General features: G+C 40.2%; 1 protein-coding gene across 3 annotated transcripts in view; it reads right to left on the bottom strand.

The window, feature by feature from the left end:
- The window catches only part of CREB5 (cAMP responsive element binding protein 5), a 356,099-nt gene that overhangs the window by 74,538 nt on the left and 262,604 nt on the right, over window positions 1–18,957 (bottom strand). For all 3 annotated transcript variants that reach the window (XM_019535356.1, XM_019535363.1, XM_019535372.1), the window contains 2 exons: window positions 9,892–10,018; window positions 7,836–7,946 (listed from right to left, as the gene is read on the bottom strand). In XM_019535356.1, the coding sequence (XP_019390901.1) occupies window positions 7,836–7,946; window positions 9,892–10,018 (238 nt within the window). The remainder of the gene's footprint in view (window positions 1–7,835; window positions 7,947–9,891; window positions 10,019–18,957) is intronic.

Below are 18,957 nucleotides of genomic sequence, written 5' to 3'. Positions count from 1 at the left end.
GCCTGTGTGTATGTATGTATGCATGCATGTGTGTGTGTGTGTATTTTATATATAGCTATATATATATATATATATAGATATATATAAAAGAAATGTACAAGCCTGAGGAAACACAGAATCTGACTTTATTAACCTTTATTCCTAAAGGTGTCATAGGGCTATTCAGTAAGCACTTCTTAGTAGACTAGACATATCCTTTACTGTTCATAATGAGAATTATAGAGGCATGTTGCCACTTTGACTGACTAAGACACATTTTAGCTACCTGCAAGGAATACAAGTCATCAGCTAATTACTTGAAGTAATTAGCAGACATGTAACCTATAAAGATTTTATTTCCCAGCATGTTAATAAAACATCCCTGATAAAGATGAGAGAAGCTGTTGACTGGAATCTTCTGAGCCATGCTTTAACCCATATTGAAGTTATGTTAACCTATATTGAAGTTCATAACCCCTATGAAATAAGCTGTTGTAAAACTAGGATACATAATACAGAGGATATAACTAACTAAACTGTATCATTATAGTCTGTCTGCAGTGCACAGCTGAAAAGGTTATTCATAAACTTTCATACACTAACAGCTCAGATAAACATTTAATAGGCCAATAATTTGCTAGTAAAAACAGCAAGTATAGCAAAATAAAGTTAGATAAGCAAGTAGTTCCTGGGCAGGGGTCCCAGGCTTTATAAGCTATTTAAAATTACATCCTAGATAACTAGCTAAATGTGAATAAGAAATGTTTTACTAATTAACATCTTGAAGACAGTGTATCCCCCTATAACTGCTAAAAATATTACTGTTCATATTTTAAAGAATCAAATAGATGAGAGATACAAATACATGAATGTCTCTTCAAACATAACAGCTTAATTTTGCAATTAATTCTTCAGAATTGCTTTCCAGTCCTGGTTTGGTTTTGGTTAAAACTATTTGAAAATCAGTGATCTCATGAGCTATCAAACAAAAAGAAAGGAATATGCAGCACAAGGAAACCCAGTCTTTCAAGACTTCCATCATTTGGAATGACAGAGACATCATAAAAATCAGTTAAACTCTTTAAATCCTGTCATTTTGTACTAAAATCTCATGAAAGTAGTTCATGTTATTCCACTACCTTTAATTTAACTCACATCTTAACCTTCTTTTGACTTTGAATACAAACCTGAAGATAGACATCTACTTCCAGAGTAAGTTTAAAACAGTGGGGACCAACCTCTTGGCAGGAGTGTCACACCTGCACTTTCTCCAGACACGACTCTGGGCAAGGGAAGGGAATCAATCTGCTGCTCTGCTTTCTGTTCCCTGACCTGCTGCGTGCCACACACAGAGGCTGCCAGTGCCACTTGTGGCATGCATGCCATAGTTGGTCACCATTGGTGTAAACGGTTTCCTAGATTTTGTATGATCTATCCATGATTTTTGTATGGTTAGTTATAGTAACTGTAAGTAAATTCAACTCTAAGAGGAGTGGGATGATTTAACAGAAATAACCCTGAGGTAGAAGTCAAAAACTCATGTATTCTCATCTCAGCTGTCACTGACAAGTGGTTTGACCTTTAGGAAGTCACTTCTCTTCCTCAATTTTTTCAACTGTAAACTGCAATAGTATTTACTGAAGAAGAATATTATCAAGATTATAAAAATAATTAGTAGCTAATACCTTCACTGTGTCTTGAAAATGCCTGCAAACTGTACATTGTGCAGAAAAACATTTTTTGAATAGCTTTTTGTGGAGAGAATGTGCTTGATAAGCCTGATAAGTTTCCTCCATGGTAAAACCTGTAGCTGCTGATGCATTAAATGTACTCCCCCACCTCTAAGAGGATTTATGTTGTGATTAGACATATTGTACATCTCAAGCAAATGCCAGACAACCCAAAGTGCAAAACAACTTCCATTATTTTGGAAAGCGAAAGCAGTACAAATTCCAAGCAAAAGCCTCAAATATATCTGTTTGAGGAATGTTGTGTTACTTCCCCATAACACATCTTTTTTTTATAATTTCCATTTTTCCTGGCTTTGCTGCCATAAGGAGTTGCTTTTATTTTCACTGGTTCTCACAAGCAAGTTTACACGAACAGAAGAGTTCAGAACCAGACTAGTGACACTCTATGATAAAGCTCTATTCGATCGAAGTCTTTCAAACTTTAGAACAAAAAAACCCCCCCAAACCAAAACAAACCAACAAAAACCTAAAAAAACAAGATCCAGCAGCTCTTGTGTTTGGTTTGCTGATAGCTCAAGAGAGCAAATACTGGGGTTTTATTTCACTTGTTGCTATGGTTACAAAACCAGAGTGGACACTGGAGGAAAATGGAGAAAGAGAAACATATCTATGAAGACAGTAAATCCTATGAGAAAACAAACAGTAGTGGAAAGATAGAAAAGAAAGCAGGAAGTTAGTTGGTATTGGGGCAGAGAGAGGCAATTACAATACCCAACTGAATGAATGGAAGCAGCCTAATAACAATCCAAGTTCTTTTAGTGAAATAATACTGATAAGATCACTGGGAATAAAGTGACACAAAGTAAAAAAAAAATGCTAGGAATCATTACAACTCATGGCAGCTACAAGAAAGGCAATTTGTACTCGCTTGGTACAGGTTTCCCCCCTTTATGCAGGTTCTGTACATGTGAATTCACTCTTATGTGATGACCCTTTTTTATATGAAAAATTCATAGACGTTTGGGAAAAAACGGACCTCAGCAGGTCATTGAGTCTGACCCCCTGCCCAGGGCAGGACTGTGCGCTAGGGTCAGACAACCCCAGCCAAGTGCATGTCCAGTCTCCTCTTAAAGACACCCCAAGATAGGGGAGGGTACCACCTCCCTTGGAAGCCTTTCATATGGCAACCCTTACCGTAAAGAAGTTCTTCCTGATGTCTAACCTAAATCCGCTCTCCGTCAGTTTGTGGCCATTGTTCCTAGTTACTCCAAGGGGTGCCCTGGTAAACAGAGCACCTCCTATTTCTTGCGCCCCCCCCCCCCCAATGAATTTGTAGGCAGCCGCAACATTGCCTCTCAGCCTTCTCTTGCGGAGGCTGAAGAGATTTAGGGCCTTGTTATATGTAAAGGCACTCTTATGTGATCAGTGTGGTGGAAGCCTGCAGTCTGTTGCTCTGTGTGGTGCATTGTGGGAGTGACACCATAAGTGGAGGAAGAAAAAATTATTTGTGGGGGCTGAGCAGGGTGGCGGTGCCTGGTCTGAGCTGCAGCACCGGCCCCTGCAGCCCGGCCCAGCGTCCCAGGGGCTGTGAGCCTTGAAGCTGCTTGGCAGCAGTGCTCATGACTGCTTCTCAGGGCAGCTTGTGCCCATACTTCTGAAGCTGCAGCTGTGCTTGTGTGTACTGTCTGCTCTTGGTGAGTACCAAAATTGTCTTGTAAAAGTGGTAGAAATGGGCCTGGGGATCAGTACAGTCAAGGTCTTGGAACATATCCTTATTTGTTACATTGTAAAGTAACAAATTGTAAACATTGTAAAGTGGGTTCTCTTATGCAAATTTGAGTTATGTGCCATTTTCCAGGAACACGTGTATAGCATAAAGTCAGGGAAACCTGTATAAGTGAGATCACATGCTCAGCACATATTCAGTTTTCTACAACTAAACAAGCTGTCTTCTCCATTCCATTTTTGGAGCCACTCTGGGTTTAAGAAGAATTAGGTTCTACTGAGTTTAGTACCATAATAGTACCATAGTACTACTATGGTAGTACTAGCATGCCACCATACAGACCTGAGCTGCCTTGTGCAGCTCCCAGGGTCTGGGCTCTATGCACCGGCCCATGAACTGGGTCCCTGGCCTCATTTCAGAGGTTGCAGACCTGAGCTGCCTTGAATGGCTCCCAGGGTCTGGGCTCTGTCCACCCAACCACTCTCTCTCTGCAATCTCTCAGTTCTAATCCTCGAAGAGAATTTGCAAAACACCTTTCACAGACAAACCTACAAACTTCATTTCATCAGCCTACTGGATACAAAAAGTCATGGACTAAATATAGACATTGGATTTATGACACATTATAACCTGCCTATCATTTGATTCCCCAGGTACCTTTCCATTCTTTACCAGCTACATTCATTACCCTCCCCCACAACCTCTCTCTCACCCACTCAATTTACTTTTTTACTGATTGCTTTTCTTGCATGCATAGCATCCTCTGTCTTCTTTACTCAACTTACTCTGTTTACTTAACAACACATCAGACTGGAGCTAAGAAAATATTTGAACATGAATGTCTCTAAAGTAGCAAGTCCACCTAGCTGTAGTGTGATATGTGAGCAGATAACAATATGATTACAAATGCAGGGTCAAGCATTCAAAGTCCATCAAATGTTATCATATACAACACTATGCTAATATGCTTGACATTCTTTTACACATCTTTAGTTATATTTTCCTTCTAATTATCTAGTTGTATTAATCAAATCAGTGCTTGCTGATGTTGTTTGCTTCTGGGGGAGAGCATGAAGGCTTCAAATCTCAGGGCTCTGAACCTAACAAGAAAGCAATATTGATTTAGAGATTCATTTGTTCATTAGCTATGGCAGTTTTAGAGCATTATGTGATACGCTGAATGAAAGACATACCATAACATAAATTGCAAATTGTTGTACTACATTAAATCAATTCTAACAAATCAGCTACAGTAGTTTAATATTCAATCAATATAGTTTAACCTACAGATTTTTTTTTAAAGCTAATAACTTTGGTCACAAAGTTTTGCTTCTACAAACTGCAGAAAGATAAAACTATTTTAAAAATATGCATTTGTTCCCCATGCTTTCAAACAATGATTTTGAACTAGTCACTAGGATGAAGTTTTTAGGAAGTTTTGCCTTTTCTGCTGAAAAGCCTGCGTATGTGCAATGCACAGACAAATTATTTATTAGCATTTATTTTACAGGAGCAAGGAAGGTCATTGGATATTTACAACTATAGTAAGGGCCAAATCCTTTTTGCAGTATCCACTGAAGCCATGGGCATGAAGTCAAGCAAAGATTTGGCTTGCTCTAAAGAGATGCCTACAGTGGGATCTACATGGCACTATTGAAAGAAGTAAACATTCCTGTCGGTTCAGAAAGAATAGTAATCCTCCTGCCATTGACTTCAGAGGCAAATGGATCAGGCCAAAAGTCTCTAGGACTTCTCTGGTTACCAAAAGCTGCGTGTTTGACTTTTGTGTAGTGCCTGACATGTATATACCTCACAGTGCACAGCCAGCTAAACAACACATATGCAGAGATGGGTATCATTGATAATAGCATTAATAGGTTTTGCAAACATCTGAAACTCATTCCTAATGAAGGAATCAGTTTCATGCCCTCATTTTCCACTGATTTCAACTTGCTCAACACTTCATACAACTAAGACTTTGCATAAGGGGAAAATTGTGATGTTTACTAACAGACAGTGTAACAATAAAAAAGATGATGCAGATTTTAAATCAATTAACTTAGTTTCAAGGAATATTTTCTTTATGTATACTTCCTCAGTCTTCTTCATTTTTGTGTTAATGAAAGGGGTTGTTATCCTATATGGACATTTAATCATGGATTAATTATATACAGCTTTTAATACAAATCTACTATAAAGCATAATGTACAATATTTACAAACACACATTTTTTAAAAAAGGAAGGCTTGAGAACTATAAATGGTGTCTCTATTCTAGGCTAATATCTGTGTAGCTTCTCTTCAGGGGGTTTGTACATTCTAGCTGCAAACAGATCCCAGGATAAAATTGATGTAATCCTTAAAACCATGTCCATTATCCTGGCATAAATACTAAAAATGTTTCCCAGACAAAAGATAGTAACAGTTACAAAGTTTATCCCAGGATATAGCAAAGTACATCTGTACAGTTATCCCAGGACAGCATAATTGAATCAAAGGCACAAAAGCAGCATGGCATTCAGCTGCTCAATAAACCCTGATTAGAAGGGTGATGTGTGGATTTACCAATACTGGGATATTTTTCTGGGATAAACAGAGGCACAACTTATCCAGGGATAAATATAACATCTGTTCCTAGCCCTTGAAACCAATATCAACTTTAGTCTGAAAGAGCAATACCTTTATATATCAGAGTCAAGGACAAAAAAACCTTATCCATATTAAAAACTAATTTGCTTTCAAGTGTAGATATTAAAGGGCAGAATTTGCACCACGTATACCCATAATTTATTTTTCTTTTTAAGTAACCTAACAGTTCCAGTAAAAAAAACCGACAGGGTGGGGGAGTTTGGGAGAGATGAACACTGCAGAACCATTAGTTCTCCCAAGTGGATGCCAAATTTGGATTTATTCAGCCAAGGAGTATTTGGTTTGGCTTGGCATTACTTGGCTTATAAAAACATTTGCCCATTCCAAAAAGAATTAACAAGCTCTGCTGCAGATGCTGTTGCCATCTGGCATGTCACTGTTGCTGTGTGGCACAGCAGAGAGAGAGACCTCTTGACCACAGATTTTGCTTGGCTGATGTAGCCAACATTTTTGGCTACATCTGCTCTCCTGGCCAACTGGCTGCATGCTAACAGAGTGTGGTTTTAGACAGAGTGTTAACAAAGCGTAGGTTAACAGCCTAATCCAAACTAGTAGTGAGGGAAAAGTGTGACCTATCAGGTCTAGGAAAAAAGAATAACCTTACGTATTTTCTGGCTTTATAATGTACAGACAGTGTTTGTAGCATATGTTGTGTCTGTTGACAAGCAAACATTTTCCTTTCCCTTGGGATGGATGACAGTTTTAAAAATAGGCCCGGTATCAGCTGTATAAGCAAGAAAATAGAAGCATGTGATGGCATAACACACATTGCATTTTGCAGGGCAGATTTTCCTCTTACTTAAAAGAGAAACCTAATAAGTTACATTTTCCTTTTACTTACAAGGAAATCTAATAAGTTACAGAAAGTCAGATTAAATGACTTTTAAGGAATGCACTGGTATAATTCCACTGACTTCACTGAGATCACTCCAGGTTTACACCAAGGTGAAAGAAGAATCGATATTAAGGTATTTTGAACAGAAAACTCACAAATTTAACCTAAAAGACTGTGACTGTGCATTTGCAATTGCCATCACACAACTCAATCACATTTCAGTTATAATGCAAAACTACGCTGATGAACATAACCATATTAGATCTGTACGTTCTATGACTGTGTGTAACGTGTGGGGATTATATATTCACTTTTGATGTGAGCTATTGTTTACACACACAGATCCTCTGCCTAGTATAGCGAAGTTTGATCTCACAAATAACTTCATAAAAGTTCCTCTTTCGTTTACAATTGAAATTAATTTTTTGTTAAAACTATGAAATTTTGTCAACTGCACTAACTGTGCTGCACTCAAAAAAAAAAAAAAGTCCTGGTTTTCCAAGCATTGTTCAGTCTGTGCTTCCAACTGTTCTTTGACATCAGCTCCACATGGCATGTGCCATCTGGAAAAAATCAGATCCTGTGCACACTCCTCCCAGGCACCTTTTATTCCAGCAATTGTTTACCTACAACTTTTTTTAACCCCAGTTACCATTTGCAGCTATCATCACAGAACAAGCCAGACCACTGCTGACATTCCACTAATCTGCACCAAAATTCCCATTACCTACTCTTAAACCTGCTCTTTTAAAATTCAATTTCATTTCCCCCAGAGTCATTGGAGACTGGTGACATCTCAAAGTGCGTGAGCTTAATTGACATATGTATCTGAGTCCCAATTTACAGCAGCAGGGTAAAATCTCATGACGCATGATTAAGAATGAGGTAAGCAATGCCTGGCTACCACTTGGTAAAAAAAAAGCATAAAAACAGATTTCACAATTATTTCTCCTTACCATTTTGGCTTCTGAATGCATTGGAGGGACTTGGGGTGAAGCACATGGATTATTGAGGTTTGGACCTTGCATCCCCATTATATTGGAGTTCATTGACATCTGTCGCTCCATCTTCAAAGAGAAGAAGAAAGAGAGGAATTAACACAAAAAAGCCTAAAGACATTATCATGAACATATGTTCAGTTTCTCTTTAAATGGACACAGCTTTATTTCTTTGAGTCTTCACTAAAACAAACTGTTTTGTGAATTGCCTGTGTGTGTCTTGTCAGAATCCATCCTGCAAAATCTGAGTCAGTTAAAAAAAGACTTTCTACAAAACAAACATATCAGCCACCCAGGTTTGAGCTTTTTGTAATGATTTTTCCCCCTTTAGTATAACAACACTCTGAGTTAAGTGGTTCTAAAAGCACTGCTGTATAAAATTGTGGCTTCTGCTGTCACTGTAGCTGAACTGAGCTTGTTTCAAACATAAATACAAATGCATGATCTAGAGTGCATGGAAAATTAGTTTGGGATTTTTATTTTTTTTTTCTTACTGAGACTGCTCAAGTTAGGAGTGTTTCCTATATGCCCCAGGTCTCTTTGGTGAAGCTTTAGAGCATGATTCTTGCAGCAAAGTAAAACAACAAGCCCTAGCGACCCTTTAGAAGTTTCCTTTTATGAACTTTCCTTTCCTAATGGCACCTTAACAAATTTAGAAGATAACTAGAAATTATTAAAAAATTACTGATTAAAAGTGTTTCATGATAATGTTTTTCCTGAAGAGATATGCCATAGGTGCTTTATTATTTAGCTGATGATCCAGATTCACACCTGTGGATGAAGAGGGAACCATTTGAAATCCCTGATTTGGGGTCAAATTGGTACTGAAAATGGATATCCATTCTATTTGGGACTCAGACAAGGAAAGCTGTGTAGCAGAGACCATTTCTTGGTATGCTCTGGCTAAGTTTCAGTTTACAAAGACACCCATTATGGACAGAGGCCCAATCTGGGTAAATCAAACCCATAGTTCTCTTCTTCTACCACTAGGGTGCTTCCAGATGATCGTGGATGTACAGTATGCAGCACCACAGACCTGTCTGTGGTGCCGCACATTACACATGCCACACATGCAGGTGTTCCCCACGGTGCTATTTTGCAACATGGGTGTTTTATTGATATCAGTAGACCAGCCGCTCCAACCCACCTGGGGCAACATGCCACGTGCCAGAGCACATGTGTCTGGGCGTTTCCCAGGGACAAGTACCAGGGGCATATATTGTGCTGCAGATGCTTATCCTCAGGGAAACACCTGTGCCAGCCTTAGAAGCAGATCAAATAGCACCTTTTCTTTCAAAGAGGTGGAGAGACATATTTCATTTTAGGGACAATATAAACATTAACAAGGGGCTTTTTTCCCTATGCTGATTGGCAGCAAAAACCTTGTCTTATATTCTAATGAATACAGTAATTTCTTTCATTGAGAATATGCAGGTAAATGCAATACTGTGAAAAGCAGCACGTAACAAAGTACTATACGAAGTACTAATGAAGTACTGGAAGTTCCCATCTTCCAATAAGTCAGTGGAAACTGATGGTGAGCAACAATCCTTCAGGTCTGGGTTTTAATTTAGTGAAAATGAGTAATTTAGTGAAAAAGAGTGAATCTCAATTCTTCACATTGACCACCTCCCAGCACGAAAGATCACATTGCAATAATTTTTCTAGTAAGTGACTGATTCTGACTTAATACTTATGTAACTCCACTGTGCTCAGTGGAAATACTCTTGATGTAAATGAAGTAAGTTAGATCACTATCAGGGCCAGAAAACCTAAGCACAAAAAGGGTCTGGATCTAGTCTCACATAAACTGAGGTTAATGGAGTTACACCAATTTTACTTTAAACTCGGGAGAGTAGCTCTTCATTTGAATCAGTTTATTTAAGTTTAAGCTCAAAATTAGATAAAAATCTGAATTCACTCTTTTGAGTCACTACATTTTCACCTTTTATAATTCAATAGATTATTTTCCTCTGATAATGCCTCATATAGTATTAAAACTAATATAACTTACTGGCATTAGTACTGCAGAAGATCCGGGCATGGTGGGATTGGGCAGGGTTCCAGGCATAGAGGCAGGCATAGGCTGTCTTTGTCTGTTATGTAGGTGCAGTAGTGAAGACAGAGAACCTGGGACAGGCCTAGGAGAAAAGGAGAAAATGCTGTCACTGCCTATGGAGACTAAATCAATGTATTATATTATCACAAACAACTAAGGACAACTACGTAGAACAAAGAAACATAATGTGTACCACTGACCAAAAATCTGTATATGAGCAAGTATTAAAGTAACAATAAAAAAAGCAATCTGGTTTCTTTTCTTTTTTTTGTGCTTTGTAATAAATACAGGTTTATTTCCTGAGAAGCATCATACTAAGGTTCTATGCTCAATGCACTGTTGTAAGTTTAACTATCACAGTTGTCTGAGTGTAAAGTAGATCATCACAGCCAACTAACATGCTAAATAAATGTAGAAATCTTGTCAGCTGCAAGTTATTTTGTAGTGAACATTTTTAACTGTCATACACACAAACAAAAAATTTCTAAAGCTATAGTCCTAATTTACATGCCATTCTGCCACTCACAGCAAGCGAAATGGCAAAAGTTAGAAGAAAACCTAATAAGTTACAGAGAGTCAGATTAAATGACTTTTAAGGAATGTAAAAATGGTAGAATGACTTAATGCTGGCAAAAGGAGTTAAAGGGATTTAGAAGGGTTTTTACAACTAGATCTGGGGGGATAAAAGCCTAGAGAGAAAGTAGACCCATTAACAGATGAGAAGGCTGAAGAAACAAATGGATTCAAAAATAGGTTGGCCTACTCTTTAATAATGCACTTGAAGAAAAAAATATCTGGACACTCAAAATAATCATTTAAAAATACGTAGACAACAAATAGAAAAAATCAAACAGTGCAGATCATATATTATGAGTTTTAGGAAAATTAATTAAGCTTTTCAACTATGTCTAAAAGGTCACACAGCAAAGTTTTGAGTTGCTTGAAGTTTTCTGAAATGAAAATGTAGTGTTAATTTAAAAAAAAAACAGGAAAAACAGAAAAAACAGGCATCCAGTGGACAATAAATAAGGCCAGGGCAATTATGGATGGCAGAGAGAGATTCACAAACCACTAGGCACTTGCAATATTGCATTTAAATCACTGACAAATAAATACTGATAATACTATTGGAAAGAACAATCAGAAAAGGATGCAAATAGTTAGTTGATGAGACTGATTGGTAGTTTAGTAAGCAATCTTTATGGGGTTAGGGGATAAGAAGAGTCTACAGATATTTGAAGCATATAAATATCAAAGATGTTATTCAAACCTAGTAGAGGCATGCTCTGCTTTAATAAAGGGTCCACAGGCAGCCACCAGATCTCCGATAGGGTATGAATAGGTATTTGTTTACTTTAAGCCAGCCAAACCTAAACCAGGAATGGCAAATGCAGATGAATGCAGGGGGGGCTCGTTGGTCTGTATGAGGTGGGGAAATGGGTCCATGGGGGCATGGGTGGGGGTTGCCCAGTCCAGAGGTAGAGGCGAGCACTAAAAATAACCCAGGTAGAGTTGGGGAGGGCAGGAATAGCACAACTCGGGGCTGGGGCAAGTGCCTGGGTTTTCTTATGTGTGGAGCTGTGCTGCGAATGTGTATAGGCATTTACTAGACCAGGTTAACCCATTTTTAGAGTGGGTAAACAAAGGTTGATCTAAACTTAGTTCATCTCTTCAGGTGAACTACCTTTAGATTGAGCACATGCTTTTTAGGGTGCTTTAAACCCCATGAACACCCCTGCATGCCTGGGCATTTAGATTGACCTAACCAAATTTAGATCAATCTAACTGTAAAGCTTGTATGTAGCCATAGGCTGTATTTGTACAACTTGTGAGAGAGCAGAAAGATAAGTAGTGCTTGTCTTATTTAATGTATGAATTTTCTTCAGTGCCTAATGAAGCTTCCCCTGCCTCACTGGGCATCTACACATGCAATTAAGCACTCCCAGGCACACGTCTACTCATGTGTCCCTGTTGGGAGCAAATTTGTTCTCAATGGGTGCAGTTCAGTCCAGAGCTGCTCCTGCCCCCCTGCCCTGATCTACTCCCCCTGCAGCAGCCCCAGGGAGCCCCAGGATCCTCTGGGTTCCAGCCCCAACCTGGCCAGAGGCAAGGGGGTCAGGCCTGGGCTCCAGGAAGCTGGGGGCAGCTGTCCAGCTGTGGGAAACAGCTCCAAGCCATGCGGTGTGTGGGATTGCAGCATGGCTTAGCAGCACCAGCTTGAGGTAATAGCCCATGCCCAAGCATGGGGGTAAGCAGTGCCAGGAATGGGGAGGAGCCATGGGGAGAGGGAAGCAGCTCCAGGACCAGGGGAGATGCACAGAGAAGCAGCACTGGTCCTTAGCACTTCTTCCCCCTTGTGTCTCCTTTCCCAGGTCCTGGCATCTCCCCCCTGGTCCCAGCACTGCTCAGCTCCTGGCTCTCCCCAGGTACAGGCAGAGAGCAGGAACTGGCTAGACCATGTGCTGCATGGGCAGTGGCAGGGTTATGGGGGTGGGGGAGCTCTTTGAGAAAGATGAGGAAAGAGAAGCTGAGAAAGTTGATCTTTATTTGGAATTCTTAACCTGTAGGAGTGAGGGAAGCTATCTTACTGGACAGAGAACTGAATTTATGTACTCTAGAGGGCAATCCAGATCTAGCAGAAGGACGGACTGCAAAAATCCTTAAAGGCCTTTCCTATCCCTAAGATCGGCAGCTGTATGTGAACGTTATGGAGTCACAGAAGACTCTTATTCAATAACATGTTGGTTGATTTTCAGTGTGACCAAACTAAAACAAGTACCGTGACAACAGCTCACACCCCTCCTACTCAGACACTCTGTGACAGTCCAATATACAGGCCTTTTGTACAACTCACCAGTTTTGTAATAACCTTAGGTGTTAGGCTGTTTGACAGAAACTTATTTTGGCCTGACCTATGCAATTTGTGCAAGTGATCCTCAGGGGACTACACAGTTTGAATTTTGCTTATATGTTCCAGAGCCAAAAATGTTTCTGAAATTGATTTAATGAGTCTGGGAATATGGGACTAAAGCAAAGGGAATTATTTGTATTTATTAAAATGGCAAATAAGCTACCTTGCTCTCCCCAGTCTCACCTTTTATGTTGCTTGGCTTTGTGGGTCTGCATATGCTTTACATGTTGTTACTTGTTTAAATTGAAACCCCCCTCCCCAGTATTTTCAGGTTGCTTTCCCTGCTAAAGCTCATGCTAACTCCTTCCTGAGTGAGAGCTCTCCCAGGTCTACAGTACCATCATACAGATTTGTTGCTTTAGGGCTACTCCTCAAAAGCCTCCACGCTTCTTCTCAGTCATAAAAGTTCTACATAATGAAGACACATCAGACTCATTTCTATATTAGGAAAGCTTGACATTGACCAGATACTGCTATTCTTTCCACACTGAAAACAGGTCAGGATTAAAACACATACACAACTCACTGAGAATTATGGAGAACCCTCAAGATTGAAATTGCCTGAAATACTGAATTTGTCTGGTATTGGCACCATGATCTTTCTGGTTGCCAGTTTATAGCTTCCAGAATCAAATAAAATCAATGAAACAAAAATTATGATTCTTTTTATGATGCAAGTTCCCTTTGTGCTCCATTCCCCTCTTCTCTTCCTGCTTCTGATAAAATGCTGAAGATGATGAAGAACCTGATGGCTTGTCAGTCAGTACTGCTGGCTCAAGGGTTTTAGGCCCTTAGTATACAAGTAAATAAGTTTGCTGGGAAAAAAGCCTAGAACCACGGAACTGCTCTATGCTGGGTGTATATACAGGTGCAATTAATTCAAAGCAATAAACTCTGGAGCAGTTTGAGCCACAATATACTACTTCTGGGCACAGCATCTACACATGCACCCAGGACAGCAGCAATTTGAGCTGGGGTGAAACAGTTTACACCAGGGCTGGGAGCATGGTGGGTCAGCCCTGGGCTCCAGGTGGAGGCAGAGGGCAGCAGAGAGGCTGGCTGGGGCACAAGGGTGCTGAAAGTGTGGAGCTGTGTGGCTAGGCAACTGGCAGGAGTCTAGTCCCCTGCTGGCTGGAGACTGGGTAGAATTTATTGCATTTAAATCACAGTTAATTACCCAGCTGTAAGATATCTTATCATAGTTTTAATTAATTTACTGTGGCCTAATAGCATCGCATGTGTAGATGGTGACACTTTACTCCTAGGCTAATTAGTCTACTTTGCAGTTAAGTGCACATGTAGATGTGGCCACTGAGAACAAAATTCAGCTTCATTTTCAGAGATGGTCAAAGCTCTATTTGACTTCACGGTAACAGCAGCCCCTAATGATTCTGAAAATTCTAGCTAGAGAAAACCAACCAGAGATGGATTATTACCTGAAAGGGGCTCATCCTGCTCCAACTAAAGCCAGTGGAAAGCCTCCACTGGTTTTAATATGACCAAGATCAGGATTCAGAAATACTGGTTAAAGAAGACTTTTAGATCAGTGGTTCTCAACCTTTGTAGACTCAAGGCAACCTCATTAAATTCCACAACATTTGAACTGAGTGTCACCCCATTTCAAAAACAAATTTATTACACCATTTACCTTTATGCAGCAAGGGGGGGGGGGGGCGTAGGAGCAGCCAGGCAGGGAAAGCCTGCTTTTATCTGCTTATCTCATAATACTTAATTTATCTCCTCATGCTTCCTGCATTACCCTTCAAAAGATCTTGTGGCAACCCTCCCTGCTCCCGCCGCCATCCTGGTTGAGAATCACTGCTTTAAATGGTGAATGAAGTGTCCCCAGTATATGGATCAACAAACATCTGTCTGTCTGATATAAAATAAGCTGCTTGCTATGCTGAAAATCCCATCTGGACCATTTTTCTGTGTTGGCCAGTAACCACATACATGCTTTGTTGACTTCAGACTGAAACATCCTAAACCATCTAGAGTGCTACCACTGTGCTTCAGCATTTGAACGTGCAGCAGGAACTACAAAGATAAAATTGCCAGATACAGGAGGAAGGGAAATAGTTTTGCACCAGAAATTGTACCTGAGAGAGGAGTACTGAGGTAGGGACTAATTCAGTTCTGCGGAGGACTGCAACCACTTGACCTACAGTACTATTACTGAAATGCATTGATTTTATTATAGTAGTCCACTTGCCTAGTTACTGCTTAGTACTTTAGAAACAGCCTCTAAAACCTAGAGCTTTAAAAAAGTGTGACTATCCAATTTTAGCATATTTGCTTATGCTTCACAGGATAAAAAAGAATGCACCAAACACTCCTTTCGAATCCCCTGCATAATTCCATAAGCCAAACCTGAACATGCAATACCCTAGATTTAACAATGTTATGATTCCAGTATCACTAAAGTGCAGAACTCTCTAAGAAACTCGAGCTTTGTTTAGCCAAGTTAAGCACAGAGCTGAACCAAATTCTGGGGAAAAGAAAACTGGCACCTAAAGATAGTGGATGTTTTCTAATATAGTAAAGATCCTTGTTTGTATTCCTCTGACAATTCAGACATCTGCGTGATGAGGGTAGATTATTATTATCAGTAGTAGACATTTATATTGTGGTAATGCCCAAAGGTCTCAATCAGGACTGGGACCTCACTGAGCTGGGCACTGCGTAAACATAGATAAGAGACAATTCTTGCCACAGAGTACATACAATCTAAAAGACACAAAACAGATGAAGGGTAGACAATGGAAATATGTAACAAAATTAATATGAAGAAGAATTGGCATGGCTTTTTTAATAATATTTTTCTGCGGTTTTTGCTTCTCTTTTATTATTATTTTTTAAAAGAGTGATATTTAAAAGAGATATGACAGGAATGAGGGAATGACAGGAATGAGGGACTTAGTAAGAGGAAGGGAGTTACTAAGAATAAGGAACAGGGGGGAAAAAGAAAGAAAGAAAGAAAGAAAGGGCAAGACAGACTTCATAACCTGCCTGGCCATGACCATTTAAAGGTTTTAAAGGCATTATGGTAATGGTGGCCTTAATGTAGGTATATGAAGGTAGTGGCCACACATATTATGTGCATGTATCATATATCTTATATCAGGGAGTTTTTTTCCTTATATATAAGAGGCAGTGTAGGAAAAGCTCAAAGGTCTGAGAGAGAAAGTGATTGGTGAATGATAACAGCTGGGAATGTTGGCAAAGAGAAAATGATTGCCAACACTGAAGTAAGATACTAGCAGCTAGACAAGGTAAGGTTAAGTTGTCAAATGTCTTAAAGATAAAAAAAAGCTTGTAAGTTAAAAGGGGGAGAGAATGCCAGAAGAAGAGCTCAAAAAGGAAAGTTTATTGGAAGGTAAATTTTAGAGTTGGAAGTTTGAGCAGATAAGTCTGCTGCAATGAGAAGCGGGTTGCAATAGTCAAAATGTGAAGTGATGTCAAGTGAGCTTAATCAAAAGCAACCAGGAGTACAATACTTCACAGAAGTAACACAGCTCTTCACTGTGCCATATGGTAGTAAGCTGAACAACAAGAGCTACTTCTCTTCCTCAGATGCATGGGAGATTTTGTTTGTTTGTTTGTTTGTTTTCTAAATAATAGTAATGACTGCTTAAGTACTGAAGGACAAGAACTGAGGAAAGAGATAGATAAGATGTGAATAAACACTTACAGTTAGGGATCTACCCTATTCACAATTTTGCATTTTTCACAGGAACTGCAAAAAGAAAAACAACCAATAAACAAAAACAAACAAACAAACAAAACGGGTTTCCACGAGCCCTGCAAAAATGGTGATCCCCACAGTTTTGGCATGGAATCACCAAGGGAAAAAACACTTGCCAGAGCACTAAGGAAAACATGGTAATTCCTTCATTCAGAGCATGTGGTTTTACCAAGATAGCTAGTGAGAGACTGAGCCAGTGACATAGGCTCAGTAAAGGCACCAGTCAGGGAAGTGAGAGGATTATGGTGCCATATTTCACAGCCAGAGGCAATGTTTTCAGACAGACAATACTTTCTAAAGATAATGAGTGAAAGAAACTCCCATAAAGCTAAGAACATTTCAGCTATGGATCGTGTAAGGCAGTACTCTGCAGGAACCTTGCATGGAGATGGTGGCAAAGTGTTCTGTTCATTGTGTAGTGTGCCTCTGGATGTGGCAAGGAAAACCACCATTGTTTATCATTTAGAGTCTGAATTGCATGTGAAGCAAAAGGCTGCTGCAGGGGTTGAAGGACAGAGCAACAGACAAGCAACCATGTCCTTGATGTTTAAAAGGGCCACTGAAAGCAGGTGACAAGAAGAGAGGCAGCATTTGAGCTAGTTGCATTCATGACTGCAAAAGTCCCTTTGCAGAAAATTGACAACCCTAAATTAAGGGAGTACTTGAAAACAAACATGCCAAATGGTGGATGTTTCCCATGTGTGGACAAGCTTTGCCAAGACTACCTACTGGCAGTGATTTCTTCTCAGGTACAATCTACAAGAGCTGCATTGGCAGAATATAAAACTATCCTGACTATAGCAGATGAAGCCTCAGATTATCAAGAAAACTATGTCCTGCACTTTTTAGTTATGCCTGGGAGCTGGACAGACCATGACCTGCCTGTTTTTCAAGCAGAACCAGTTCTCCTCTGGTCTGTCAATTTTTCTATCACAGTTCAAACCATATTGAGAGCTGTTATAAACTATGGCTTAGAATTCAACAAGATCTCACCATTTCTGTCTCACAATGCCATGTATATGTGCTTTTTCTGATGTGCTGCAAGGAATGCGGCCCAATGCAATTCATGTCACCTGCAATGCATACATTCTGTCTTTAGTGAGAGACATCAGGTGCACATGGATAGCCTCGTCTCCTCCTTCAAAAAACCCTTCAAACATTGTCCAGGCCATAAGCTCTGGTGCAAGGAATCTGTCGGCAGTCAAAGTGGGAATCTACATGCAACCTTTGGCAATGCCTAGGAGGTGCACGTACACCCCCTGCAAAATACTTGCCACCCCCACCCTCCCCTCGCCTCTGACACTGCCGGTGGCATCTACAAGAGATCCTCGATTGCCGCTGGCCACTGCTGACGCTGCCGGCAGCATCTGTGTTTGGTTGCTGACTGCCAGTCACCACTTGTCAATCCCACCCCCTCTCCACCGACAGCACCATGACTGCTTGGGGGAGCTCACCACTTACTGCTGCCACACTTCCACTGCTAACAGCACTGCCGGCACCTGTGGTAGCTCGCTGTGCTCTGGGGGCATGTGGCATTCATGCATGCGGCTGTGCCACTTCTACCAGAGCCAGTGCTTACAAGGTGGAATTCATGGCTTAAGGCGGTTTGTTGCCACATCAAGAATATGAGGTACTACCAGTATTTTGTGAGTGAGGAGCTGGAGTGGAAATCACACCTTACACACAGTGCATGCTTAGATTATGCAACCTCTTAAAAAGGGATCACACTGAAGTAATGTTTGGTTGAAAATTCAATCCAGTTCATGGAGCTCCTAATGCGGTTTGAAACCCATCAGGCTTTGATCCACCAAGCACACAACAAGCTGAAGGATTTGATATGTTGTGTCAAAGACATGGCCTCACTATAGCTTTCAAACTGTCAATGTGAAAACCAGTGGAGACAAGAACTGTTCCAGGCAACAGCTGCAAAGTTGAATCAGTACTACAGATATGATCCATCATATCCACCATGGTTTAAACAACTGGCTGCCTCCTTTTTTGGTGTTGTTCACATTTTGGACCCCAACCAGATGCCTGTTCTGGGTTGCGACCCTCAACTATTGAAACCAATCCTGGGATGGAAAAAGAGCATGACAATGAACATACTCTTTATGTGACTCTGTATTCTTTGACTTCTTTGTCAAAGAATGCCAGATGCCTGTGCCTGTATTTTGGAAGTCTGTTTCTGACCAGTTTCTACATCTCTATCACCTGGCAAGGCACTGCCTTACCACTCCAACCAATTCAGTGGGTACAGAGAGTGCAATCTCAATTTATGGACAAGTGTTCACACTGCAGAGACAGAGAATATCAGCTGCAACTGGTGGTAGATGCTGCATGTTAGAATTTAACAAGTAACATGATG

Source organism: Crocodylus porosus, unplaced genomic scaffold (genome assembly GCF_001723895.1).
Source record: "Crocodylus porosus isolate Cpor-Errol unplaced genomic scaffold, CroPor_comp1, whole genome shotgun sequence".
NCBI lineage: Eukaryota > Metazoa > Chordata > Crocodylia > Crocodylidae > Crocodylus > Crocodylus porosus.
Note: the sequence above shows the minus strand (reverse complement) of the source record. Positions and strands in the feature narration are given on the sequence as shown.